Genomic DNA, 26,714 nt, shown 5'->3' on the forward strand with positions numbered 1-26,714 from the left:
TTTTTTTAAAACTAAAAAAAATTAATATTATTTTTTTCCTTTTTGTAGTTGTAGGAATATATATGAGTCATTATTATCACGATAAAAATATATATGAATTACTTTTGTAATTAGGAATATATCAAGTCATTTTTCCTATTTATTTATTTTTAAATACAAACAACAAACGAGGATAAAGATAAGTTATTTCAAATAATTTGAGAGTATTTTTTCAAATTATCAATTAATTATGGGTAGCCAGCCATCAGAGTAGAGCAGCAGTCTGCATGAAAGTCAACACGGAGCCTTCGTCTCCTCATCCATTCTCCTTCTTACCAACTCCCCCTTCTCTTTTTCATTTCATTTTTTTTTTCTCTATAAATAGATTCACTCTTTTTCTTTCACCCACCAATCCATTATTAATTCATAAAAAGCATCACCATTTTCAATTATCTAATTAATTGAAAGTAGAAGGAAAAAAAAAAAATGATGATGCTTGTCAATTGTTCTAAGTGCCACACCCCCTTACAACTCCCACCAGGTGCAAAGTCCATTCGCTGCGCCATCTGCAGAGCCGTCACACTAATTGCTGATCCTCGCACTGCTCCGCCAACACCGCCTTCCGCTTACAGTAACCACTACTATCCGCCTCCGGCCCCTGCTCCTGCTCCGTCTACTTATAATTACCAGTCGAGCAGTTCCGGTCAAAATTCATCGTCACGAAAGAGAGCTGTGATTGTAGGCATTTCGTATAAGAATACGAGGAATGAACTGAAGGGATGCATTAATGATGCTAAATGTATGAAGTTCTTGCTCACTAATCGATTCAACTTTCCTCAAGACTCAATCCTCATGCTTACTGGTATATATGCTCATATACTTAAAAACTCTTTTCGACAATTTTAACTCGTCTCATCTTGACTTTGACTTGTAATTCTGAGGTAGTTTTCAATTGATTATGCGTTGTGTGCCCCTTTTTTAACGAAGAGATTAAATTACATTGATCACTTTATGACCTCCAGCTATTAGAGGGATTCGAAAAATTGGGTTTTGACCTATTATATACCTAACTCATTTTGACCCAAGTAAATTTAAGTGGATTGAGTCTTGATCCGTCCAAATTTAATCCAATTGCCACCCCTAATTTTATGTTTTTTATTTGTTATTTGAACGACTGCAATGACTTTTAAATGTCAAAACCAACTAATATTGTAAGTATATTTCCTCGTCCATGGTTTTTCTCCTTGTACAAAAACTTTTGTCTTGGTTCTTCTCATATGAACTTTTTGTATGCTTCATTATCAATTTTTGCTTTAGTTTGGTTCTTTGTGTTATCAAATCGTTTCAGTACTAGTTTTGTAGACAAATATTACCACTGAGCTCCTACTAAAACCAAATCTTGGGTTGCCATTGTTCAGCTTAACCTAGTATGATATTTAGAGACTATGTTTTATTTAACAAATCGTATTTAAACAATAATGTACTGGTATTTTCTTTATCAGCTAGGAGTAACTTTTAGCTACAATTTAATTATAAATAAATCAAATTAACTTCTAAAACTGTGATTTATCAAACAATATTGCATAAAAAAGACAGAAGGAATAACTTGAAGAGACAGAGGGAATAACATTTAATAAAATAATTTCTTAAAAGGTATACTCAATATGCCCTTTATTTTCTTCTTCACACCTTTATGTGACAATCACAGCTTTCTCCAAAAGTGTGTGTTGATGTAATATGGATGTGAGATGAAAATGCTAGAACAAGCAGTATACTTAACTACTACTCATAACTCCATCATTAATGAAAAAATAAGCTTATCACGTTTGCTACTTCGCATCATGACTTTACAATCTGAAAACACTGTACAGGCTTCCCCAAGACAGTAAAAAACTCGTGATGCTGTGTATGGATTCGCTCTTTATCTGTTCGTTTTATATTGATTCGCTCTACATTTGTTCGTTTTGTATTGGTTCGCTCAGTATCAAAGCGAAAAAATACAAAGTTAATTGATACACTGATACTGATATAGAGCGAATTGATACAGCTCCAAACGAAAAAAATTCTATAAAGAACAACCTTGACATAGAAGTCTCCTATCTTTCCTTGTTTTAAAATCTTGAAAACGTCGTGCATTCTTGTACGTGGTGGCTGAGTGTTACTTTTTGCTCTGATGTTTGGTGTCTCGTGAACAATTCATAAAGGCTATGTCATTTATCCCCTTTTAGTTTGATTCTGTGTTAATTTTTGGGAGGGGATGTGATGAGGAGTGAGGATCTAGATCAATAATTTTTTTGTTTTAATTATATACCATTGCATGTTCTCATGTTATATAGTAATATAGATAGACTCACTATTTACTAGTCCTAACTCTGAAATGTCCATTTCCCTGTGGAAGTATACTTTCAGAAGAAGAGAGAGATCCATACAGAATTCCGACAAAACATAATATAAGAATGGCAATGTACTGGCTTGTGCAAGGTTGTCAGGCAGGGGATTCTCTGGTGTTTCATTATTCTGGTCATGGTTCACAACAAAGGAATTACACTGGAGATGAAGTTGACGGGTTCGATGAAACACTTTGCCCCTTGGATTTTGAAACTCAAGGAATGATTGTTGATGATGAAATTAATGCAACACTTGTTAGGCCTCTTCCGCGTGGAGCTAAGCTTCACGCTATTATAGATGCTTGTCACAGTGGTACTATGCTTGATCTACCATTTCTTTGTAGGATGGACAGGTCTGTAGCACTACGTTCTTTTTCTGCCTTATGCTAGATTGTGTCTCTCAGAAACAACCTCTCTACCTGCCAAGGTAGGGGTAAGGTCTACGTACACTCTACCCTCTGTAGTCCTCACTTGTGGGACTATACTGAGTATGTTGTTGTTGTTGTTGTTGTTGCTCTCAGTGTAACCTTTTCAAGATCATTTAATACCTATTATATGATATTTGATGTCCTTTGGTTACAGGACTGGACGTTATGTATGGGAAGATCATCGTCCTCGATCAGGAGCATGGAAAGGAACAAGTGGGGGAGAGGTCATATCCTTCAGCGGTTGTGATGATGATCAAACCTCTGCTGATACAGATGTAAAATTCCTGCATCCTCTTAAATTTTGAATCCGGGATATTGAAATTTATCCGACTAAATCCATCTAACTAAGCCGATTAAATGAACCTTCTTATTGATGGCAGAATTTGTCCAAGGTCACTTCAACTGGTGCGATGACCTTTTCCTTCATCCAAGCAATTGAGCAAGGAAAAGGAACTACATATGGAGGTATTCTAAATGCAATGAGATCTGCCATTCGCAGTTCTGATAATGGTGTAGGAGGTGGCATTGTGACATCTCTTCTGACAATGCTAATTACCGGAGGAAGTGCTGGCGTTGGAATGAGACAGGTACCTTTTGCCAAACGAATATGTTCATTTAATTCAATTGTTTGAAACATAAATGTCTAGTTATGTCGAATCAATATTTTGATGTAGAAATTGTTGTTCTCATCTTTTGTTTCAGGAGCCACAATTGACAGCAAATGAGCCATTTGATGTATACACCAAGCCATTTTCATTGTAGCATCTTACTCATCAAGCAACACTACCAACCTAAGGTTTTCAACTTTTCAATTAGCTTTTGGGTGTTGAGTTCATGTACAGTTACTAAGAAGGCAGTTGTAGGGTATTAAGATTCTTATATTCTTCAATTTCATAAATATTAATCATTCATGTAAAACTATGATTGCTGTAATACGACTTTCATCGAAATTTCTGGAGTATAAATCCATAGTTGTTCTTTACCAGTTTCATATTCTTCTTTCCTAATTCTCTCCACCCCGGGAAATCTACGAAGCAAATGAACTATGTAGACATGTGCATTCAAATTCCAAAATATTGATTGAAATCAGAATAATAAACCTTGCTGGTCAACAAAACACCTTAGTCTAGGCTCAAACCCACGCCCTTGAGGCGACTTTGAACAGCTTTAACCATTAGGCTAACTTTTTTTTTAGTATATCAAGATTTTTCAACAATTAGTATATATCAAAAATATTAATATTTAACATATTTACTCGTAAAAAGTTTCTGACAAAGGTTATTTATCTGACCATCCAAGGTTCACCCCGATTGAAATAAACAAATTAATTCTACAACAAAAATCTGTGGTTGTCCAGGTAGATTGTAGATATACGGCCTGCAATTTGCCGCGTAGGACACGAAATCCGGAACTGAACCGTTTGTCTTGTGAACCGGATCCCAATTTTCGAACCGACCGGTTCCTTCAAAACACTACTGATAAAATCACCACACTTATCCTCTCTACCGTCTCTACTAAGAGCAGAGCAGAGCAGTGAACTCCTCTCTCTTTCTCAGATGGCTGCTGCAACTTATCTTTGTTTTTCTCCACCAATTTCAGTTTCTTCTCTCCCTTCACGCAAACCTAACTTTGTTACTCCCAATCTCCAGACCAGTCAATCTCGAATTTGCACAAGAATACGTTGCAATATAGACTTATTGGGTGATTTTGGGGCGAGAGACCCATTTCCAGCTGAAGTAGAGAGTAAATTCGGTGATAAGGTTTTGGGTTTTTCTGATACGGAGCACAAAATTCTCATCCCAGCTGCCTATGCTCTGTCCCTTGCTAATCAGGAATGCACTGATATCTCTCCCAATCAGACTCCCTTGTCGGAATTTGAAGCTAAACAGCTTTTATTCAAGGTTAGATATACCAATTACTCATTCCACCCCGCTCCCCTCCTTGAAGCCTAATCGAACGCACCCTTTCGTTTCTGTCCTTGTACTTATGCCTGCTCTCAGTATATTCTTCATTTTTCTCTAGTTAATTTGTTGATTGGATGAAAATATAGGCCACTTAGAGTACATATTAATCTTTCTAGTTTGAAGAGGCACGAAGTTTAGTAAAACAAAAGAGACCTTTTAATCTTGTGCTATTCCCTTTCTTTGTGATCTAGGGGTGTATGGATATGAACAAGTTATTTCGGGATAAGCTATCTCACCATTACGACAAAAATGATGAGATAAAAATCCAAGATACTTCCTACCATTAGTGATCTGAGATTATTATACTTTAGACCTCACACCAAACTTAGAGAGTTAGTATCACAAACTAATCCAAGATACTTCCTACCATTAGTGATCTGAGATTATTATACTTTATACCTCACACCAAACTTAGAGAGTTAGTATCACAAACTAATGAAGGAAGTAAGACACTAAATAAATTGAAACAGGGAAGTATCACTTCACCCATTTTATTTTATATAATACTGTTTGATTAGGCACAATAATTATGTAGTAGTATTACATTAGTGATGGAAAAAAAGAAATTTTTCAATGTCTCTGGTTGGGAAGTTTATTTGACAGGAAAACGTCTTTCATATTTGAATGCTAAATCCACTTAAATTATTGAAAGTTGTGACGTTGTTTACTTTGTATAAAATAAAATTATTTGTGGTAAGCATTTTGAAAGTAAGAATAGAAAATGTCATACGAGTTTAAGTGGGTGAAGTCTTTTAATTGAAGTTCTTCAGTTGAATATTTCGTGCTTACTCTTCGGATGATTTCACAAGGTTATACTCTCTTCAACAATCAGTGACTATCAATTGAAAGAAGAGAATGTAGCCTAGTATATCTCTTCCTGTTTCATAGCTAGGATTTTCGATGCGTGGCGATTTATAACATTCACGAGAAGAATTTCAAATTTTCAAATCATTTAGTCAGGAGGCAGGACTTGAGGAGTATGGTTTCCCCTGGAAATTCTAGAAATTAGAAAAAAATCATAACATGACAAGCTAGAGCCCAAGCTGCTATAATTTTTCTTCTAACAGAATACCCTTTGATGTAACTACATTGGGAAGGTGGAAATTCAGAAGGTAATAATAGATAAATGGCTGTCGGTGGTTTGACTGCGTGAATTACTGTAATGTTGGCTTCATGTAAACCTGGTTCTGTCAGCAAAGAACCAGGGGCAGAGCCAGGTAGTGCTGAACCCCCTTTGACGGAAAATTACACTATTTATATATGGTTGAAATTATTTTTTATGTATAAATAGGAGATGTTCAACCCCCTTTGACTTCTTCATGTGTTTACCTTTCATATTTCAAATCGTCTTAAAGAAAATCCGGACTCCACCACTGGCGAGAACTGTGGTTTAATTAAGTAAAACCTAAGATCTTTAATAGGTTGAATTGGATAACATAGCATACACTGTGTTGTGGATAAACGAAAAGCATGCAAGTTATAGCGCCAAATTCGTTCTTCAATTTGTTCTCTGATCCATATGGCTGCAGGTTGTTGGCTGGAGATTAGCAAATAAAGATGGGGTGCTTAAACTACAATGCACATGGAAATTAAAAGACTTCGATTGTGGGGTTGAACTGATCAATAGAATAGGCAAGGTGGTGGAAGGCACAGGGCACCTCCCCACTCTTCATCAATTAGAGCAGTCTAATCAAGTTCATGCTGAGCTGTGGACTCCTTCCATTGGTGAGTACACTTCCTCAGTCGCTCCTCTCCTCCCTTCCACCCTTCTTTAGTCGTCATCTCTAGCGTTGTTTGCAAATTCATCTGTAGCGTGTTCTAAGTGATAATCGTACTGACTTACAGCAAAAATGGGTAAAACACTAGGCAAATTAAGTTTCTTACTGAACTTAACATCTTATTCCCCATCTCTTTTAATTGTGTTGGACTTATTTAATGATCATAGTGGTACACTCTAATTGCAGGTGGTTTGAGCATAAATGATTTCATTGTAGCTGCTAAAATAGATCAGGTAAAGACATCGGACCTCGTACCAAGAAAAAGAGTCTGGGCATGATCAGATAATAGCTTTGCGAATCACACCAAATACAGTTTCCAGAATTGCAGTTGCTTATCCTTCAGTGAAAAAAAACTCGTCTAATAAACAATGGCAAGGGATTTTTCACTGCATTAATTCTGTATTAACTTTATAATTGATTCTTTACAATGCCAATAGACATGGTGCTCCATTATCAAATTCTCTGAACCATGGGATCCAAATCCAAAGGCATAGCAATTCTCAAATGATATGTTTAATTTTTGTTTGTTATTAATGTAAAAGGTAATTAATTTCTTGTAAAATAATGTTTACATTTTCCAATGAGTCAACTTTCATTCCCCATCTGATTGCTTTACCTCCGAATGGGGTCCTATGTGGCTATAACTTGGATCAGTTTCAATGCGGATACTGAATACCAAATGAAAAAAAAAAAAAAGAGAAACTGGTTCAATAAAAGATCATAATTCTCCACCATAACTCTGAAACAAAACATATATTAATTGTCTTCAATCCTCCAATACATAGTAGTAGCAAAATAAGTACACTATTACATACACAAAAATTAATATAAATGTGAGAACAAAAAATAAGAAAACTCTGTTTTTGTCTTTATACTGATAATTTCTAGCCTACAGTATTCTTGGGAGTATTACAATCAGGGCAAGCACGGAGATGAAAAGCACATGATGCACAGACACGAAAATGGCCACAAGGCCAAATAATAGCAGCGGCATTTCCGCGGCATACATAACAGGTTCCGCCCACACTTGGTGGTGGCTCCACCATACTTGGTGGTGGCAGCACCACCACATGAGGATCAACATGAGAGGACTCAACCGACTCCTGCTTCATTTGTGCCTCTAAGCGATGCACTGCATAAAGGCGAGAGTCCAACACTGCACACCTCACATCAAGACTCGTAACTCTGTTTTGCAACTTTCGACTATGGTTAGTTAACAGGTTTACCTTCTTCTCCAATTCCATTATTCTCATCTTCGCCTGCCTTAATTCTTCCTCTTTCTCTACCAATTTTTTCCCTGCTTCCCTGTTTGCCGCGCTTGAAATATTATTGAAGTGTCTCATATAAACATCAACCAACATGTTTTTCACTTGACCACTCTTCATCACATCAAACAATGTTCACCAATAGCGCAAATGAGTACATAAAATTTTGTTCAAACTAATACAAATAAATGAATAAGAGTGTAACATACGTGTGATTCGATAACTTGATCAACACAATCATACATGCGTCTGATAGAACCAGGGACGACACAATCATCATCTTCTTCAGTTAATAAGGCAGTGAAGGAAGTGAAGGGCCTCTTCAAAAGTACTTCCACATTATCAGGTTCGGTAGGGGGCTGCATCTGCTGCTGGCTGTTGAAGTTGAAGGAGGACGGAGTAGGACAAAATTTCTGGAGGGGCAATAGCTTCACGGGCATCGTTCTTTTCTGCTGCGATACTGCTGCAGAAGAAGGTTCTTCTTTCATTTCTTCCATCTTCCTCTTGTTCTTTGCATCAATACGAACCGCTGCACCAAATTCAAAAACATGTTACCACCTATTCTATCTATATATGTTGAATTAATAAACAAAAAAAATGAATAAATTAAAACGAACATCGTTTGGGAGGCATTGTTGCAGATCAATTCTCTGGCAGAGGAGCCCTGATAATGATAATTTTAAGCGAAATAAAGAAGAAACTATAATTGCAGTGAAACTGAGAAGAAGAATAATAGTGAGGAGAAAAAGCCATCGGAGTTGAGTTTTTTAAAGAGAAGAAACGGTGGCAAACTTTCGCCAACAGAGACGATGCTTCACAATTCAGACGGGAAAGACGTTAGTTAGGCGCCAAAAAAAATTTTAAAATTAATTAATTTTATGATTTTATTTGTATTTAATTTAAAATTTTTATATTATAAAAATCATCTATATTTACTATAAATATTTTAGAACTTTGAATTAAACCACTCAAATTTTTGTATTAATAAAGAATTTTTTTTACAATAACATCCAAGATAATGTATTACAACCAAATGACTATCTTATTAACTAGAATTAATCTCTATTTTTATTAAATAATAATATTATTATTTATTAGAATTTTTTTTACAATAACATCCAAGATAATGTATTACTACCAAATGACTAACATCTTATTAACTAGAATTAGTCTCTATTTTTATTAAATAATAATATTAATTTATTATCTAATATAAAACCAAAACAAGTAGTAGTTAAGAATTAGAGCTATTTCGGTCTACTTATTTAAATGTTTTTAAGCTAAAATAATTTTTAAACACTTATATACTCTATAATTTAAATAAGAAAAAAGAAGTGTTTATAAGTTATAAGTCAAAATAATAATAATTTTGTTTTAAAAAAAAAGTTATAAATCAATCCAGATTATAATAAAAAATTACTCTAAATTACTTATATTATTATTATTATGTATATATTTATGATCCTTTAATAAAACTTAATTTTAAACCATTAACTTTATTGAGACACACTTAATTTAAAATAACTAATAACACAACATAAATTTAAAAAATGAAAAATCAAACACATTGTTCCGAGCACATGCAGCATAATTTTTAGTATATGGTCTATTAATTCATTTTTTCCGATTAAACCATTTTACAAATAATTTTGAATAATTTGATATTTAATTAATTTCAATAATAATTCTTTACTAAATTGACTTGATATTTAATCTGCTTAGATGAGAGAATATTTTCAAGAATGTTGTTGTAAGCTCCAGGTAGAAAAAATGTTTTTGGTAACTCATCTAATTATGTAATTGGTTTCTCTAATTAAAATAATTTATACTATCTTCTTTTTAAAAGAGATTTATGAGAGGTTGTATGATAACACATCTCAATCATTTTCTTTTTAGATATTTATTCGTATCTTTAAGAAAAAGATCACCGAATAATCCTTTCATGTTCGATATGTGTATTATCATGTTGATCGTGATGAAATATGTATTTTCAGTCACTAATGGAGGTCAAATGATTTCGAAGGCTCACTTTCGTAGCAGCAGTTGTGATGGCAGCTTCATCCATTATTATCTGATTATTTCATAGCCATTTATGGATCAAGTAGAACCAAGGAAGATTCTTGACTCCTAGTATTGAACATACACTGCAATGGACAAAAACAATAATCATGTAGTTTTCAAAATAACAGTTTATTAATAAATTTTTACAAATTATAATCTCTAAACATAACTTTTCAACAACGATTTAAAAAATCTAATTTCACTCAAATTACAACCTAAAATGGCAACAACTTCAAAATTTTAATTTTGCAAATTACATCCTCTAATATGAATTAAACAATCGTTGTCAAAATATGGGAACCCAACAAGGTCAAATCCCACATAGAGTGAATTAAAGACAAACTGGAATTATGGTTCTTAGATATCTAAATTCAAGTAGATAATTTATTATCAACTCAATGTGTTCATTGTGCAAAATTGATGAATCTGCTAGTCTTCTAAACCCCCTCGGCTCGAGTAAGAGAACTTTACCCTAAGTCTTTGCTAGCATTTGGGTGTTAGATTAATTTGTTCATTGTCATATGCCTCAAATTAGTTATCTTATCTCTAACTAAAGCAATAAGATGGGGTTGGTAGTCTCGAAATCTCCATCTTTTTTTTTCTATTTTTCGATTTCAAAAGTGTGGTATCAGAACCGTTCATTGATCTCAATAAATTTGTGAGAACATTAAGGAAGAACTTTCAATCACCTTTTTAATCTATTTTTATTTTTAATTCAATTTTAATTTGTGCTTTTATTTTTAATGCAAGACTATTTTTAATTGATTTTTAGCATATATTATTTTTAACCTTGTGTTTCAACCATGACAAGCAATATTCTCTCTTTCAGTGCCTCTCAAATCTTCATTAGAGAAAATTATTAAATTTGAAGAGTTAAGATGAAATCTTATTTTGAAACTTATAATTTGTGGAAAGTTATAATGAAAAATTAACCTCATACAATCACCCTCTAAAAATTCTACTGATATCAAAATTAAACTTCATTCAAAAGAAAAAAAATAAAATAATATAACGCCAATATTATAATTCAATCTCCAGTTGCAGATTTAATCTTCTCTGAAATCATTGCATGTGAGATAACTAGAGAAGCTTGAAAAGAATTCGAAAAGGAATATCAAGAAAGTGAACAAGGCACACAATTAAATTATGAATTTGAAAAGAGATTTTGAATCTCTTAAAATGCAAAAATGTGAGATCATCACTAAGTATTCAAACATAATGTCGTTTGATTGTCAATAAAATTAGGTTGCTTGACGAAGATTTTAAATATAATAGAATAGTTGGAAAAAAAAATTATGACTATTTTTTTGAGAGATTTGAGTCTATAAGCTTCACTTTGAAAGAGTCAAAAAATCTCTCTACCATCTTTCTGGCAGAATTAATAAGTGTTCTTCAAATACAAAAACAAAGAAAAACTCTTAAACAAGATAAAGTTATTCAAGATACCCTTTACGCAAATCACCAAAAAAAAAAGGTTAATTATGTTTGTGGAGATTTGATGCATTATGTGAAAGTTGCAAACAAACAAGTCATGTTACAAAAACGTGCAAATTCAAAGACACTCAAGATATTTCACAAACACTAATTTCGTTTGGTAGAGTGTATTAGCAGAAATAATGCATTCATTAACTCTATGTATTAGTAATACCTTGTTTGGTATACTTTTTCATGATATGGTTATTCACTCGGTGTATTAAGGTGTGTATAACTAACAACATAGATTTCTAGATATTAGTAATGCAAGGAGTTTTAATACAAGCATTAACATGGTTAAAGACCTCATTGCCCCTTAAAATCTTTTTTTACATCTTTTCCATCAAAATTGTGAAGGATATCTTTATAAATAAATATATGTATGCAATGTATGCTATTTTTAATACATCAAATCAAACAATGCATAAAAAATAATCTATATATATAATGCAACATTACTAATATACTCTATTTAGTATTATTCTTATACGTTTCAATTTTGACCAAACAGGCCTAATATAGTAGAAGAAAAATGTGGGGAGAACCAACTTTATTAGATTGTCACAACAAAATTCAGGAGAACAACATATTTAAAAAATAATTAAGTAATTTAAGAAAAAATGTTAGAAATTTACTTTTCTTCTACTATATGATTAAACATTAATGACAGAATATTTTTATTTTTATTTTAAGTTTAAAATATTTATAGTATTTATTTTCATTTCAAGTGCAGGATTTATATTAGTTATAAATTGTTATTTTTTAATAACTTATAAATAATGAGATATACCCTTCTATTAAATTAATGAAAGAATCATTACAAAAAATTATTATTCATTCTCTTTTTATTTTTCTTTTGTAATTTCTTGCATTCCATAACACAATTTAAAAATAAAAGTATTTTGTATACATTAGAATGTGAATTATTGGAGGGTTAATTATCCTCATACCTCCAACTTCACCTTTTTGAAATTTTGGCGACTACAGTTCACAGATAGCTTTTGCTGTTTTCCCCATAAGCAAAGCAGCCAAATTCAGCACACTCACAATTCAAGAACTAATGATGGCCGCCGCAATAGCTTCTGTTACTCTATTCTCTCCATTTCTTCCTTCCCCAGGTTCGGTTTTTTCTACCTTTCACTCCAAACTACTTTTTTCTGTATTTTTACGCTTAATTTGTATTGGTAATGTAGGATTTCATGAGTCATGTCTAAGCCTAAATTGGAGAACCCACAAGGTATTTCTGCTTTCTTGACGTTTTTTTCCGGTTAGATTTTGATAAGATAGACAAAAAGGAGTTGATTATCTACTTGAGTTCATGTAGTACACGTGGTGTTCGACGAAATGCTTCAGTGAGAACGAAGGCTCTGTCTTTATTTTATTTTTCTTATTGCTGAAGAGACTTTTTTGTTGCAGAAACAGTTAGCGAGGAAAGCTGGTCCTGTTAAAGTTACAGCTAAATTTGAGCTGAATCCTCCACCTTATCCTATGGTATTTATTGTTCCAACTTTCAAACAACATCGGAATTTCTTCTTTTTGTCAACTACATCCTGAATCTATCATCGTTGTTTGTTGTTTATTGTGTTTCGAGTATCGCACTATTTTGTGTTCTTGTTCCTTTCTTGTAGGATTTGTAGTGCTTCCCTTGTTAGTTGCTATGTTTTCTTATTCTTTGTACTTGAATTTACTACACTTGGACCGAGGGTCTTTTGAAAAGAGCCTCTTTATCTCTGTGAGGTAGTGGTAAGGACTATGTACACTCTACCCTTCCCAGACCTTACTTGTGGGATTCCACCGGGTATGATGTTGTTGTTGTTGTTAACTACATCCTGAAAGTGCTTTTGTTATAGAAGTGTATTGACTGTGAGCGTTAGTGAGTACCATGATTCAGTTCCAAAATTTCTTAAGTTTATGGATTGGGAAAATCAAGTCTTGGAATGATGGGCTCCAATCGTAAAACCACAAAATGGTGCCCCTAACACTCCTGCTCTTCTCACCCTTCCCATTTCCCTATCTGAAGAATGATAATGCTTCAGCTTGAATTTTTCAAATGAATGATAGACCTCTGTTCGAAGAAGAAGAAAACATGACCTCTTGCCTGTAACTTAGTTTCTCTCCTTCAATATGCTTTAGACATTTCACATGTGGATATCATGATGTAGAATGCTCTGGAGCCTCATATGAGCCGGACAACATTTGAATATCATTGGGGGAAGCATCACAGGGCCTATGTCGACAACTTAAACAAGCAAATAGTCGGAACAGAACTGGATGAACTGACGCTAGAGGACATAATACTTATTACATATAACCAAGGCAATCTCCTTCCACCATTCAACAATGCTGCACAGGTGAGAAACAGACAAGTAGATCCCTCACCCCCACCCCCATCCCCACCCTTTGTTACCTTCTTGGGGGAATCTCCAAGTGCAATGTCTATTTTGGAGAACAGAACTGGGTACCCCTAGTCTTTTATCATTCAGCTTCTCAATTTATTCTTCATCAAGGCTACACATTTTTTGTTTTACAATTGACAAGTGTATTCCAATTAAACCTTATGGTTGTATGGTTGTAATGTTTATTTGTAATACATATTTGATTAAGATCACAGTTAGGTGTTGAGAATTACATAGAAGTTCTACCAATAAGTGAAGAAATATCATAGAGAAGTCCAATGGCTCGATAGTTTCATGTGTTTTGGTTGATATTCTCCATCTAATTCAACGTCTTTTATATCCCCCTGGCCCTCTCTCTATACAGGCTTGGAACCATCAATTCTTCTGGGAGTCTATGAAACCTGGTGGAGGAGGAGAGCCATCTGGTGAACTATTAAAATTAATCAACAGAGACTTCGGCTCCTTTGAAGCATTTGTTAAAATATTTAAGGCAGCTGCTGCAACACAATTTGGTTCTGGGTGGGCTTGGCTTGCATGTGAGAAATTCTTTACCTTTTATCTGCATACTTACTTGTTCCTGTAACCCTGACTGTAATCTTAATGCTTCTTCTACTCACTTTGCAGACAAAGCAAATAGACTTGATGTAGGAAACGCGTCAAATCCCCATCCTTCCGATGACGACAAAAAGCTTGTAATTGTGAAAACACCTAATGCTGTAAACCCCCTCGTTTGGGATTACTCGGTGAGTAGAACTGCATTCTTCTCTGTTGCTTTGGTGGAGGTTTCAAATTCTAGCATGGTAGTTACAATCATTCGGTGAATCTCACAACTGTCTTATTGGATGCAGCCACTCCTCACTATAGATGTTTGGGAGGTACGCAGAGCGTGCTCTTTTGCCCATATATTTGATTCATTTTGGTCCATATCTTTTTGCTATTTGGTGATAGTAATGGTTATCGATACCAAATCTAATTTTCTAAATCTTTTATTTGAAACTGCAGCATGCTTACTATCTGGACTTCCGGGTAAGCCTAGCTGATAAAATTGCTTAAATATGTCCTGGGTTTTCCTATAAAATTCCTATAGAAAAAATTGTGCTGGTCTAATGGTTGCACTGTCATCTCTTTTCCTCTAGAACCGGCGCCCTGACTACATATCAATCTTTATGGAGAAGCTTGTATCATGGGAGGCAGTGAGTTCTAGGCTTGAAGCAGCTCAAGCTCAAGCTGCTGAGCGGGAAAAAGAAGAAGAGAGGAAGAAGAAAGAGGAGGAAGAGGAGTATCAAGCCGGTAATGAAATTAGAGAGATGTATGTGGAAACTACAGATTCTGAGGGGGACTAATTTGCGTCATTCCTCTCAAGTTCAGTTTTGGAAATGGTATCAGGTCAATTTTGCGAAAGCAGAATAAAACGGCTTAGCAAGATAAAACTGGAGTTAGGATGTTAGAAGTGTAACGAATGTAATAGCAAGATAAAGCTGGGGTTTTGATGTTAGAAGTAGAATTACGATGTGAGAAGTACATGTATAGTGAAATTCATCTGATTTTGATTCCTTATAATTGCCCAGTGCATCATACTAATTTCGAATGATACAGAAAGCTTTCGATATTGCAGGTGCTAGAAAGAGGTTTTTTTTATTAGATAGCATGAATTCAGCTACTACTGAAAAAAAAAATCTTTGAAACAATATAATTCTCATTACTGAAGTTTGAAGGTACAGATGATATGGCATCTAACCATGTATACATTAGGAGAGTTTGTCCCCTGCATTTATTCATGTGATGCAGGACTAAAAACAGGTAACACCATGCATGCACAAGGATAAATCTGTTGAAAATCAGGAAGAATTTGCGGTTTCCAACAGATACAGAAGGAAAAGATAAGTGAACAGGTACAAAGACTCTATTTAACCGGTCAGAGCAGCATTAAGGGCGCTGTGTACATCAACTCCAATCTGGGCCTCGGCTTTCTCTTCGTCAGTTGATGCAGTGCTTAGCTTCTGTGTGAACTCCATGAGTCCCTTTTGAACCAAATTGGGATCAATTTGGTCAAGTGGCACAGCTTCAACAGCAACTATATCTGCGAAAGAATTTGCATGAACAAATGCAAACCCACCGCTCACAAAGTACTTGGTCACATCATTGCCTTCGTGAACTGATAAGACGCCGGGTTTTAGCTCTGCAATTGTCGCAACATGCCCAGGCAAAACACCCATTTGTCCAGTAGTAGCAGGGATGATAACCATATCAACCTGCAATATGATTGAAAAAAGGGAATAAACATCTTGGAATTCGAATTTTCAGATGGATGTAATCCATGCACATTCTTCATATCGACAAGTTCTCTTGAATCACATGACACCAAATATGACATCCAGCCACAGCATTGAAATTGAATAACAAAATTTTAGAGATTCAGGCAACAGTTCTAGTTGCTAATCAAAAACATAATACGCGCAACAGTCAGATACTGGAATGTGCATTTATGATTTCTGAAAATAACTGACCATTCCCAATTAAAAGTAAACTTACAAACTACCAGACAGTGGTTAGCACCCAAGCTGATAAACTGTTGAGAAGTCTTATACAGCTCAGAAAAGCTGTGAGAACAGCTACTGTCTAAAAGCTTCTTATTTATCTTTTCCCTTCACCTTAAGCAGCTGGAAATGTTTTTATTTCGTGTGTGTGGGGAGGTGGGGGCAATAGAAGCTACAGTTTTGACCGCACCCAGTAGCTTTGGCGCAGCCTAGTATATGAGTTAAGAAGTGTATGTTCAAAGGAGATCTACTAAATTTCGAACCCAGTAACTCAAATGATCGTTCAATTCAGCTGCATCCGGAATTCATAAGTTCAAATCCTGAATCCATTGTTGCAAGTACAACTTCTTGACTAGAATGCCAAAGACTTTTCTTTAATAAGGTACCTAAGCCAGATGCCCATGGAAACTACAGACTACCAAATTGAATTAAAATGAAAGCGCAAATCATCAGTCATTTTTCCTTGTCAACACACAACCACAAAATCTATTCATCCCTAGAAAGTGACAGAGGCACAGAGCTGCTATTTTGAAAATTTAAGACATTAGAAAGCTATTATTTATCAGTATCATAAGAAATTTCCTTGATCCAATCGATCTCTCAAATATCAATTTATCTGACAGCTGCTACCTCTTTGGTCACGACTCATGATTTACTTTACCCCTTTTTCCATTTTAGGATGTCCAACTCACTTTAGCCATCTACCAGAAAAATAAAACTTCCATCTTTCCAAAAACAAAATAAAAAATTGACTTATGCTACTTTTAGATTTGATATAGTGTTCACTCTGTACTACCATACTTTCACATATTTCAACTGCTATTAACTTAAACATGTATCAAGAGAATCCTTAGATATTCATTCAAAATACTTAAACTCCATATGCTCAAAAGATGGATCAAATGGAAAGGACATATACTAAGATAGAAAAATGAAGGGTAGCTTGCCTAGCAGAAGCAAATATATTACTCTAGGCTCATGATTCCATTTGATTGTTGAGGTAATGCCTTTTTTTAAAATTAATACACATAACCTGTACTTGACAAGTTGAATGCACATAATATTGATGGTAGAGGACAAGCATCACTAGACATTTAAAGAAGCAGCAAACGAAAAGATCAGAGCAGAAACCAAATTTTGTGCACTATCTAATTCTGTAGTCAATGCCCACAGAAAGTTATTGTTGAATAATGTAGGGTTAAAGCAACAGGGGAGAGGGCATATTGCTTACAAATAAGTCATTTAGCAAGGACAGGAAAAAAGCAAGACATAGTCTCTGCATCAAGCACTTGACTACCTGGTCTTAATATATTTCCCTTCAATTAACAAGTCTTAACACCAAAACATTTGTAATCTACTCGACTGATACAATTCTCCAATGTAGTAATTTTCCAGCTTTTATTTTCATGTCATTATCAGTTAACAAATGTGAACTTGGTATCATCCAAGTTCGTACAGCAGAACTAGAGCTTATCTGGAACAAGATTTCTTGAAAATACTCAAGGATTTATTGCAACCCAGCCATTTCAAGCTTTAACATGAGAAATTGACTAGCATGACTGATGACATCTGCATATCATGAGCTGGTTGATCTTCAACGCATTTCATGCGTTTTAAGAACTAAGCCACAACATCAGCAAAAGTAACGACTGTTTAAAATTGGTTGTGAACTTGAAACTAAGCAACCACCAAACTAGAATAGGAAAAGCAACAGTAGTTTACAGTTGGTTCTGATACTTGAAACTAGCATCCACCATCAATTCATCTCAGTCATTAGCATGGGAGAAGTTGGAATTATATAAAATCATCTATAACACACTCGAAGATCATTAATAAATCAAAGGCTGAACGTATTTGTAATCCAACAAATTCTCATTTTTCTCTGCCTCACTCAGCTTGTTAATTGTCAACAACCAATTTGAAAGAAACAAATCTAGAAAAGAAAGTCAAAATAGAGAAAGCAATCAGAGGAAAGATAGAGATAGCGTAAGGGAAAAGCGAAAAAATTCTCCCGATTTCACCAAAACATTTCCAGAATTCCATTTTACTAACCACAAATTAGAATAAGTAGTTAAATTAATAAATGCTAATAGAAAGAAAAGAATTTCGTTTGTACATTACCTCTATACCGGAGAGTTCAGATGAATAAGGAAGGACAAAGTTGACACTGAGTTTGGAAGGGATAGATGATGGAATTACGGGCCTAGGTTTCATGAAGGCAGAGGGAGTCATAGGAGGTTCCGTGTTGGGTATTACTTTCTTCCAAGCCTCCGGAAAAGTGGAATCAACGCGATTCGCCGCTGGCAGGTCTGTTGAAAAAGGGCGGCGCCACGTCATCGTGGTGGCTCTAGTTAGGAGTCTAGAACTTTGTCGGAGCATGATTGTGGATGGTTCAGGAGGCGGAGATCGGCGGCGATTGATCGGAAATGGCAGGGCAGGTCGCTGTTGTTCAGGGGGCTGTGCAAAGAGGTTCAGGTTATTTCGGATCAAATTACAGGCCCAAAGAAGGACCGCTAAAGTTCAGGAATATGGAGAGAAAAGAGGGAAATAGTCACTATTTAAATTGATATAATTAAATTTGAATTTGAATAGTTTCATAAAAGGCTATAGTATAGATATATATTATATGCACTTCAGTAATATTTTGATTATTTACCTAACATAAGTATTTATTTTTTATATTGGAGTTATCGAGAAATTTTATCAAAGTTGATTATTGCTCAAAATTGAATAAGAAATTTGATTTTAAAATCAAAATTGAGAGTATTAAATTCTCATAACTTCTTTGTGTCACATGATTGTAATAAATAAAAAAAAATCAAAAAGAATTTTCTTAATTCATACTATCTCCTATACATATCAAGTAAATTACTCATGTACTGAACCTCTTAAGAATATGCTATTTATTATTATTAGTATTAGTATTAATTATTAAATATTCTCCAAAAACATAAAGTTATTAAAAACATGATGAAAAAAAAATGAATTTAAAAAAATCTCAAAATTTCTCTTAAACTTTTTAAAGACTTACTTATTTTGAATTATGAAAAATAATATTTTTTTTTAATAAAAAAAAATCCAAACACAAAAAAAAAACTCTCCCTCATCCCCAACCCCTTTGTCCCCCACTCGAGAGAAGGCCCAAAATAGTCCATCATCTTTGGGTTAAGACTCAAAGTCATTCTTGAGTTTTCACATGGAGCACTAATAATCCCTCATGTTTGCGATATTGGTGCACTGTTGGTCCTTCTCTAAATTTTTTGCCTATTTTTTAACATTAATTTTATTCATAATTTTATGTAAGGAATGTCCCATCGTTTTTTTTTAATATTTAGTAGAAATAATAAATCTATGTGAGAGAATATGATAAGAAGAACACCTAATTCTGTTCCGTATAAATATTACTGCAGCTAAACTAAGAACATTTTAACATATGACATTGTAAGAAAAGAAAAATTTGTACTATTGCAAGTGAAATCGTCGTGACGAACCTCTCGACTTTACCTGCAATACGATTTCTACTAAACAAAATAAGGTGTTTTTCTTCTCACAATCTCTCACATAGAGTTATTATTTATACTAAATATATAAAATGACAATTAAATATTTCATACAAAATCAATGTTAAAAAATAAGCAAAATTTTGAAGAAGGGCCAAAAATGCACCAATATTGTAAACATGAGGGACTATTAATGTTTCATATGAAAATTCAAAGATAACTGTGAATGTTTAACCCAAAGATAACGGATTATTTTGGGCCTTTTCTCCCCCACCTCCACCCTAACCTCTCCGGCCAAATCTGTCGTTCCTTGCCGCACATCTTCTCCACAAGATCAAATAAAACTTCAATCATCAGCCCATAAGCATAAATTTTGCTTTTCAATAATACGTAAAAATTCAATTTTGATCAGATTGTAAATGGTTGCAGCAGCAAACCATTAAAAATGGACTAGCAGGATGGCGATCACTCCTTTTTCTTCAGTAACAGCCAACTCCGTTATCTTAAGATACCGCCATTTCTCTACTCTTGTTCAGATTTTCTCCGAACAAACCACCAAGACCAAAAATGGCAAACACCTTGATAATCCCAAGCCGAAATCATCTTCTTCTAAATCCAAGAAAGCTAGAAATATTGCCAGTATCATCAACACAAACCCATGGTCATCTCATCTTGAATCTTCTCTTTCCTCACTCACTCAACCCTCCCTCTCTCACACCACTGTCCTTCACACACTCCGCTTCATCAAGATACCTTCCAAAGCTCTTTACTTCTTCAACTGGACTCAAAAAATGGGTTTTCAACATACCCATCAATCGTATTTACTCATGTTGCAACTCCTCGGCAGTTCCCGCAGCTTAAATTCAGCAAGGAACTTTCTTTTATCTATACCCAGAAGGTCTAATGGTACTGTACCGCTTCAAGATAGGTACTTTAACACTTTGATTCAAAGTTATGGTAAAGCTGGGCTTTTTCAAGAATCATTGAAGGTGTTTAAAGTGATGAAGTCACTTGGAATTTCACCCTCTGTGGTTACGTTTAATAGTTTGTTTTCAATTTTGCTTAAGAGGGGTCGAACCGGTATGGTCTACGAACTGTTTGATGAAATGCTTAAGACATTTGGTGCCAAGCCTGATGTGTATACTTTTAACATTTTGATTAGAGGATTTTGTATGAACTCCATGGTTGATAAAGGATTTAGGTTTTTTAAGGAGATGGAAAGGCATGAATGTGAACCGGATGTGATTACATACAATACCATTATTGACGGTTTGTGTAGGGCAGGGAAAGTGGAGATTGCACATAACGTGTTAAAGGGTATGGTCAAGAGGGGTCATCAATTGAGTCCTAATGTTGTAAGCTACACCACTTTGGTTAGAGGGTATTGTGAGAAGCAAGAGGTTGAACGGGCTCTTGATGTTTTTGAGGAAATGATAGATTGTGGTCTAAAACCGACCAGTATTACTTATAATACTCTTGTACAAGGTCTTTGCGAGGCTAAAAGATTTGACAAAATAAAGGAGATCTTGGAGGGGACTCTAGGAAGTGGAGGACTTATTCCAGATACATGTACTTTCAATACATTGATTACCTATCACTGTAATGTGGGAAATCTGGATGAAGCAGTGAAAGTTTTTGAGAATATGTTGAACTTAAAGGTGAAACCTGATTCAGCAACAAATAGCATCTTATTACGGAGCTTTTGTCAAAAGGGATACTTTGATAGGGCAGAGAAATTATTTGATGACCTAATGAAGAAGGAGGTATTGCTTCGTGATGATGGCTGTACACCTCTCATTGCAGCGTACAATCCCATGTTTGAGTATTTCTGCAAGATTGGCAAGACAAAGAAGGCTGAGAAAGTATTCAGGCAACTAATGAGAAGAGGAACTCAAGATCCTTTTGCTTATGAACTCCTGATCATGGGGCATTGTAAAGAAGGCACATTTAATGATGCACATGAACTCTTAGTTTTGATGTTGAGGAGAGATTATGTACCTAATATTGTGATTTATGAGTCCCTAATCGAAGGTTTGCTGCAAAAGAATGACCCTAAAGTTGCTTACGATACTCTAGAGAAGATGTTGAAAAGCTCCCATCTTCCGAGATCATCGATTTTTCATCAAATCCTTACAGAACTTATCAAGAAAAATTGTGCAAGTGAATGTGCTTCCTTGGTGACACTAATGTTAGATAACAAAGTTAGACAAAACATCAATCTTTCAACTGATACTGTGAAAATACTCTTCCAAACAGGATTAAGGGAGAGAGCTTTTGAGATTGTTCGGTGCCTTTATGAAAATGAATACGTGGTAGATATGGAAGGTTTGGTTGCTTTCCTTTGCCGGTGTAGAAAGTTATTGGAGGCATGCAAATTATTGTTATTTAGCTTAAGTAAGGGTCATATTCTGAATGTAGATACATGCACTACTCTTTTATCTGCTCTCTGCAAAGCAAGTAGAGCTTCAGAAGCATTTGAGATTTACTATGAGTTGCTCGAGAAAGGAGTCCAACAACCTTTAGAATGCGTAGAAGAGTTAGGGCTTGCTCTTGAAACTGAAGGAAGAACTAAGGAAGCTGAATTTGTTAAAAAGAGAATCCCAAGCCAATCGTAGTCAGATAGATTGGTTCAAGCTTGTGCGTCTGAAAGGAGATATCTGCATGCCGGAGTTCTACTGTTTCTTCAATTATTATGTCAAACCACATTTTGTTCTGAGGATTGCATATGATACTTAACTTACATGACGATGCTAGCTGGGGCTGGATGCCTCTGGAATGTGATTATGAGTGATATCAGGTTCATGATTCCTGTTTCTCTTGACAATGGAGAAGTCTGATTTGGACAGACTTGAAAAATATTGAAGAGCGAAAACTTAATAGTCCCTGAGCTCTCTGGTTCACCATCTGGAGCAAATTTGTTGCTTAGTAATGTTGGCCTTGCAGGTACGGTTATTAAAGAGAAATATGGTGCAAGTGCATGCGCGCAGGGGATAGGTCTTAGGCTTAATTACAACAGCCTTGGACATGTTAAACAGTCAAAAACTCCATATTTCTCAGATGAACAATTTGACGACCTTAATAGTGTTTCTTCTCCAATTTTAAGTCGTCATCTGATCTTCTTCCTACCAAGCAATATCAATGATTACAATTTTTTAAACGCACGGCTTCAACCAAGGGCCTGATAGACTTGTACCTTGAAGTTTATACATTATGTATTGATTTTTGGCTTTTGTAAAAAATCTTCCAAATCCATTTTTATTTGAGTAAAATTCTTCATAATATGCTTCTCAGTCTCATGGCAAATGCCTGTTTTTCTGGAATTGAACTAGATGTACTATAGCTTTCTTTACCGAAGGATAAAAAATCTATTATCTATCATGCATGCTGAGAATTGACACAGAGGATGGTAGAACACATGTTTTATTTACTAGCAAAGCTATATTTCAAAGTTCAAGCAGCTTATTATCTCACTGCTGACGCCTTTAGGGACAAGAGATTATCCAAATGTGTTACATTTTCACTGCTCTCCTGTGGGGGGCCAAATATCTCCCAGAACCTAAGAGTCTCATCTGCTCCAGCCGATACCACAGTCAAACCATCAGGGCTCTGCATGAAGAGAAGGGAAGTTACCGTCTCAATTTTGATAAAACTATTACTCCTACTTTCTTTAATTTCAAGTCTCACCTGGGAGAGATGCAGAATTCTTGATGAAGAAGCATGACGCAATGGCTCTCCTATTCTAGCCATGGAAGGATAACTCCATAAACACAACTGACAATGAGATTCACCTGTTCCAAACCCATGGCCACTTAATATCTCTTTGTGATGCCTGTTCCATTGAAGTCCACAAATCTGCCAATTTCATTCACAACAATACCATGTATATGAGGAAAATTTGTAATAATCAAACTTATGATGGAAATTTGTGATAAATCTATAAACTGAAATGTCATTGCTCAGAAAGATTGCAAAAGTGATATTAAAACTTGCCTGAGCTCCAGTTTCATTGGTGCTGATGCATGTCCCCTTCTGTGTGTTCCAAATCTTAAGACATCCATCATCTATGCCCCCTCCAGAGGCTAATACATCACTGCTATATGGACACCAAGCTAGGGCCTTGACTGCAGCATGATGTTCATTGAACCGGTGCATATAATGCCTTGAGCTCGTCTTTAAACTATCCCATATGTACACCAGATTGTCATTTCCACCACTGGCAAGTGCATTCCCCGTGCTAGACCACTTCACGCCACAAACTTCCCCTCTATGTGCTCTCATTACAGAGACCAAATTGCTTCTTGCTCGCACTGCCAATGAGAATTACAAGTAAGTAGACTGCTGTTACAATAGAGATTAGTCAAATACATCAATGGAATAGCTTAGTACTACCATCATGATTAATGATAGCTCTGTCTTTACTCCCTGAGGTTAAAATATGACCATTCCATGAAACACAACCCACTCTGCTCTGATGGCCTTGCAGGTCTCTCACCTGTTTATGTGAACGAAAGAAGTTGATTACTTCAATGTAGACAACAAGAAAGAATACTGTTTCTACTACAATGTAACCAACATTAACAAGTCTTACAAGCCTGGAAGTCTCAGCATCCCAGAGCTGGAGTTTAGAGGAATCACAACCAACTGCTACTATTTTCCCATCATCAGACCATGCTACACTAGTAGGACAATCGTCTTCACGCTTCACTTCCATCAGTACCCCAGCTTTTTGCACTTGAGCATTCCATATATATAGAATTGACCCCAGAACAACAGCAAGTATGTTGGATTTTCCCCAATCCATAACATTCGAGTAATAGTCATCCGATAAAAGAGGAGCATCTAAAGCTCGAGTTGCTTTCTGCATATAATATCCCAACATATTACATAACACAATCAATAGTCTCATAAACTTCATCTAAATTCAAGTCTTACCAAAGGAAACTTTCGATATCTCCTATTCTCATTAATTTGCAGGGGAATTTCTTTGTCACTACGCCTCATTTCATCAATTAGACGCGTAGATTGTCTACTCAATTTAGGACTTCCTCTAAAAACCATCATTCTGAATGGTCTTCCTTCTACATCCAACTTTAGATTTTCCTCCATTTTCCTTCTATATTCATCCTATCAAAATCATACAAGAAAACAACTAAAATGGGTGTCCAGATACATAATTTCTTTCCACAATCAGCAATCGCAAGAAAAATTAAAACGCGATGAAGAAACAAGTCAAGCAAGAAACTAACATTGAAGTTTGGTTTTCGGAGTTTGTTATTCGTTCTGTTGGTGAGTAAAGTATGTGCTTGATCAAGATCCATCAGGCTTCTATTGGGTATAAATCTATCACCCTGCATCACAAAAACACTCAAAATCACATATCAATTCATCAAAATGCAGAAAAACAGAAATTAACAAAGGAGAGAAAAAAAAAACGCATAGTGTGGATTGATTAATTACAGGAAAATCATAGTCGAGCGGAGTATCGTGAAGGCGAGTTGGAGAATACCAATCTGGTTGAATTCTTGTTAATGAATTTTCATTCATTTTCGTACATTTCTCAGTAGCCTTTTCTATATTGCTGTTGAACAAAAGCTTATTGAGAATGGCAGTTAAAGTTAATGGCTGTTTCGCGCCAAATTAGTTTGTTCGCTAAAGGAGACCTCGGTTTGTTTCCCCTCAACGGTAATTATTTATTTTAAACATAAATAAAAGAGGAAATTGTAAAACTAACTGTAATTTAAAATGAACTTTTTTATAAATTAAGTAAAAATAAAAAGGCGAATTCTATTTTGATTAGAGCCGAGATTTGTGTTTCCTCTTAAATAAAATAATTAAGAAAAGAAATAATATTTTCACATTAAGTTGACATCAGAGAAAACGATAATGTTATAACATTTTTAAAAATCGAATTACCAAATTAAGGTTTTAATACAATATTATGTCCATTCTCAATTAACTTTAATTCAAACACGATATCATTCATACATGAAAGTAATTAACTATTATTTAAAAATCAATTGAAGAACCAAATAGACAATATATAAGTATTGCGGATTTTAATCAATTTCATGCAGATTAAGAAATTCTGAATACATTATTTATGATAGCTCCCATAATAATTTATTGAAAATTCTACTTCTAATAATTTATAATTTATAATTTCATTTTTTTTTTAAAAAAAACTAAAATTCTTAACCTAAAGTAATCTAAGAAGAGAATCTTATTTTCCATCCCAATAAAAAGAATTCATCTAATTAATTATTTTCTTTAAATTGGGCATAATTCAAAATTTTATTTTTATAGAAGTACAAAAAAGATACTCAAAAACCTATATACCAAATAACTAATATTTTAAAATAAAGAAATAAATAAAAGAAAGTAAAAAGAACAAAGAAAGGAAGAAAATGTAATTTAAGGAAATGATATAAATAACACTAATGGTGAGATTAAGGGAAAAAAATTAATAGCATTAATGATTAAATGATTTAAAATTTGAAAAAATGCAAAATAGATAAACTTTCAAGACAAATTTTTGAGCAATTTAAAAATATAAGAGAAAACGTAAAAATGTTTTTGATAAAACCAAATAATATTTGAATTAAGAAGAGTGTCATCATTTTCTATTTTTAACTTTATTATTTGGCATGGGTATAATCGTATAGATCTTTAGCATAAAAGATGATCTAATTTTTTTATAAAAAATAAAATCAAATTACATTAAGAAATATTAATATATGTTTTACAAAATTATAATAACTAATTTCTTGTAATAAATAAAATAAAGTATTTTTTAAAATAAAAAGTGATTTAAGACAATGATATAAATGACATTAATTATCATATTAAGGTAAGGAAGTAAGAAAATTAATATGATCGTTGATGAACAAAATCAAATATGATAACCATTGATATTTTTGTAAAATTTTAAAGTGAAACTTTTAGTCTT

The 26,714-nt window shown here is 34.4% G+C and overlaps 7 protein-coding genes across 7 annotated transcripts; 4 read left to right on the forward strand and 3 right to left on the reverse strand.

Moving 5' to 3' along the window:
* Window positions 1-353: 353 nt before the first annotated feature.
* LOC125860708 (metacaspase-1-like) lies at window positions 354-3,727 on the forward strand. The gene is made up of 5 exons (XM_049540717.1): window positions 354-841; window positions 2,389-2,719; window positions 2,949-3,069; window positions 3,175-3,381; window positions 3,497-3,727. Exons 1-5 carry the CDS (start codon window positions 466-468, stop codon window positions 3,554-3,556), a joined length of 1,095 nt encoding a protein of 364 aa, XP_049396674.1. The 5' UTR covers window positions 354-465; the 3' UTR covers window positions 3,557-3,727.
* A 549-nt stretch (window positions 3,728-4,276) lies between these two features.
* Window positions 4,277-7,093, forward strand: LOC125859330 (probable pterin-4-alpha-carbinolamine dehydratase, chloroplastic). Its single transcript, XM_049539053.1, has 3 exons — window positions 4,277-4,695; window positions 6,288-6,483; window positions 6,723-7,093. Exons 1-3 carry the CDS (start codon window positions 4,351-4,353, stop codon window positions 6,812-6,814), a joined length of 633 nt encoding a protein of 210 aa, XP_049395010.1. The 5' UTR covers window positions 4,277-4,350; the 3' UTR covers window positions 6,815-7,093.
* Window positions 7,094-7,420: 327 nt separating this feature from the next.
* On the reverse strand, window positions 7,421-8,434 carry LOC125859328 (uncharacterized). The gene is made up of 3 exons (XM_049539052.1): window positions 8,419-8,434; window positions 8,011-8,330; window positions 7,421-7,915 (listed from the first exon to the last, which is right to left on the reverse strand). Exons 1-3 carry the CDS (start codon window positions 8,432-8,434, stop codon window positions 7,421-7,423), a joined length of 831 nt encoding a protein of 276 aa, XP_049395009.1.
* Window positions 8,435-12,247: 3,813 nt separating this feature from the next.
* Window positions 12,248-15,347, forward strand: LOC125859326 (superoxide dismutase [Fe], chloroplastic). Its single transcript, XM_049539050.1, has 9 exons — window positions 12,248-12,453; window positions 12,529-12,572; window positions 12,752-12,826; window positions 13,498-13,686; window positions 14,096-14,267; window positions 14,356-14,474; window positions 14,580-14,606; window positions 14,734-14,757; window positions 14,868-15,347. The coding sequence occupies exons 1-9, from the start codon at window positions 12,396-12,398 to the stop codon at window positions 15,072-15,074; spliced, it is 915 nt and encodes a 304-aa protein (XP_049395007.1). The 5' UTR covers window positions 12,248-12,395; the 3' UTR covers window positions 15,075-15,347.
* A 58-nt stretch (window positions 15,348-15,405) lies between these two features.
* Window positions 15,406-18,789, reverse strand: LOC125859331 (ATP synthase subunit delta', mitochondrial-like). The gene is made up of 2 exons (XM_049539054.1): window positions 18,390-18,789; window positions 15,406-15,983 (listed from the first exon to the last, which is right to left on the reverse strand). The coding sequence occupies exons 1-2, from the start codon at window positions 18,645-18,647 to the stop codon at window positions 15,639-15,641; spliced, it is 603 nt and encodes a 200-aa protein (XP_049395011.1). The 5' UTR covers window positions 18,648-18,789; the 3' UTR covers window positions 15,406-15,638.
* A 1,284-nt stretch (window positions 18,790-20,073) lies between these two features.
* LOC125859319 (pentatricopeptide repeat-containing protein At1g02060, chloroplastic) lies at window positions 20,074-23,699 on the forward strand. The gene is made up of 2 exons (XM_049539041.1): window positions 20,074-22,711; window positions 23,255-23,699. Exon 1 carries the CDS (start codon window positions 20,227-20,229, stop codon window positions 22,381-22,383), a length of 2,157 nt encoding a protein of 718 aa, XP_049394998.1. The 5' UTR covers window positions 20,074-20,226; the 3' UTR covers window positions 22,384-22,711; window positions 23,255-23,699.
* On the reverse strand, window positions 23,215-25,312 carry LOC125859332 (cell division cycle 20.2, cofactor of APC complex-like). The gene is made up of 8 exons (XM_049539055.1): window positions 25,226-25,312; window positions 25,015-25,116; window positions 24,701-24,892; window positions 24,357-24,626; window positions 24,158-24,260; window positions 23,759-24,075; window positions 23,453-23,620; window positions 23,215-23,374 (listed from the first exon to the last, which is right to left on the reverse strand). The coding sequence occupies exons 1-8, from the start codon at window positions 25,310-25,312 to the stop codon at window positions 23,231-23,233; spliced, it is 1,383 nt and encodes a 460-aa protein (XP_049395012.1). The 3' UTR covers window positions 23,215-23,230.
* Window positions 25,313-26,714: the final 1,402 nt, after the last annotated feature.

The sequence above is a fragment of the Solanum stenotomum genome, chromosome 3 (assembly GCF_019186545.1).
Source record: "Solanum stenotomum isolate F172 chromosome 3, ASM1918654v1, whole genome shotgun sequence".
In the NCBI taxonomy this organism is placed as follows: domain Eukaryota; kingdom Viridiplantae; phylum Streptophyta; class Magnoliopsida; order Solanales; family Solanaceae; genus Solanum; species Solanum stenotomum.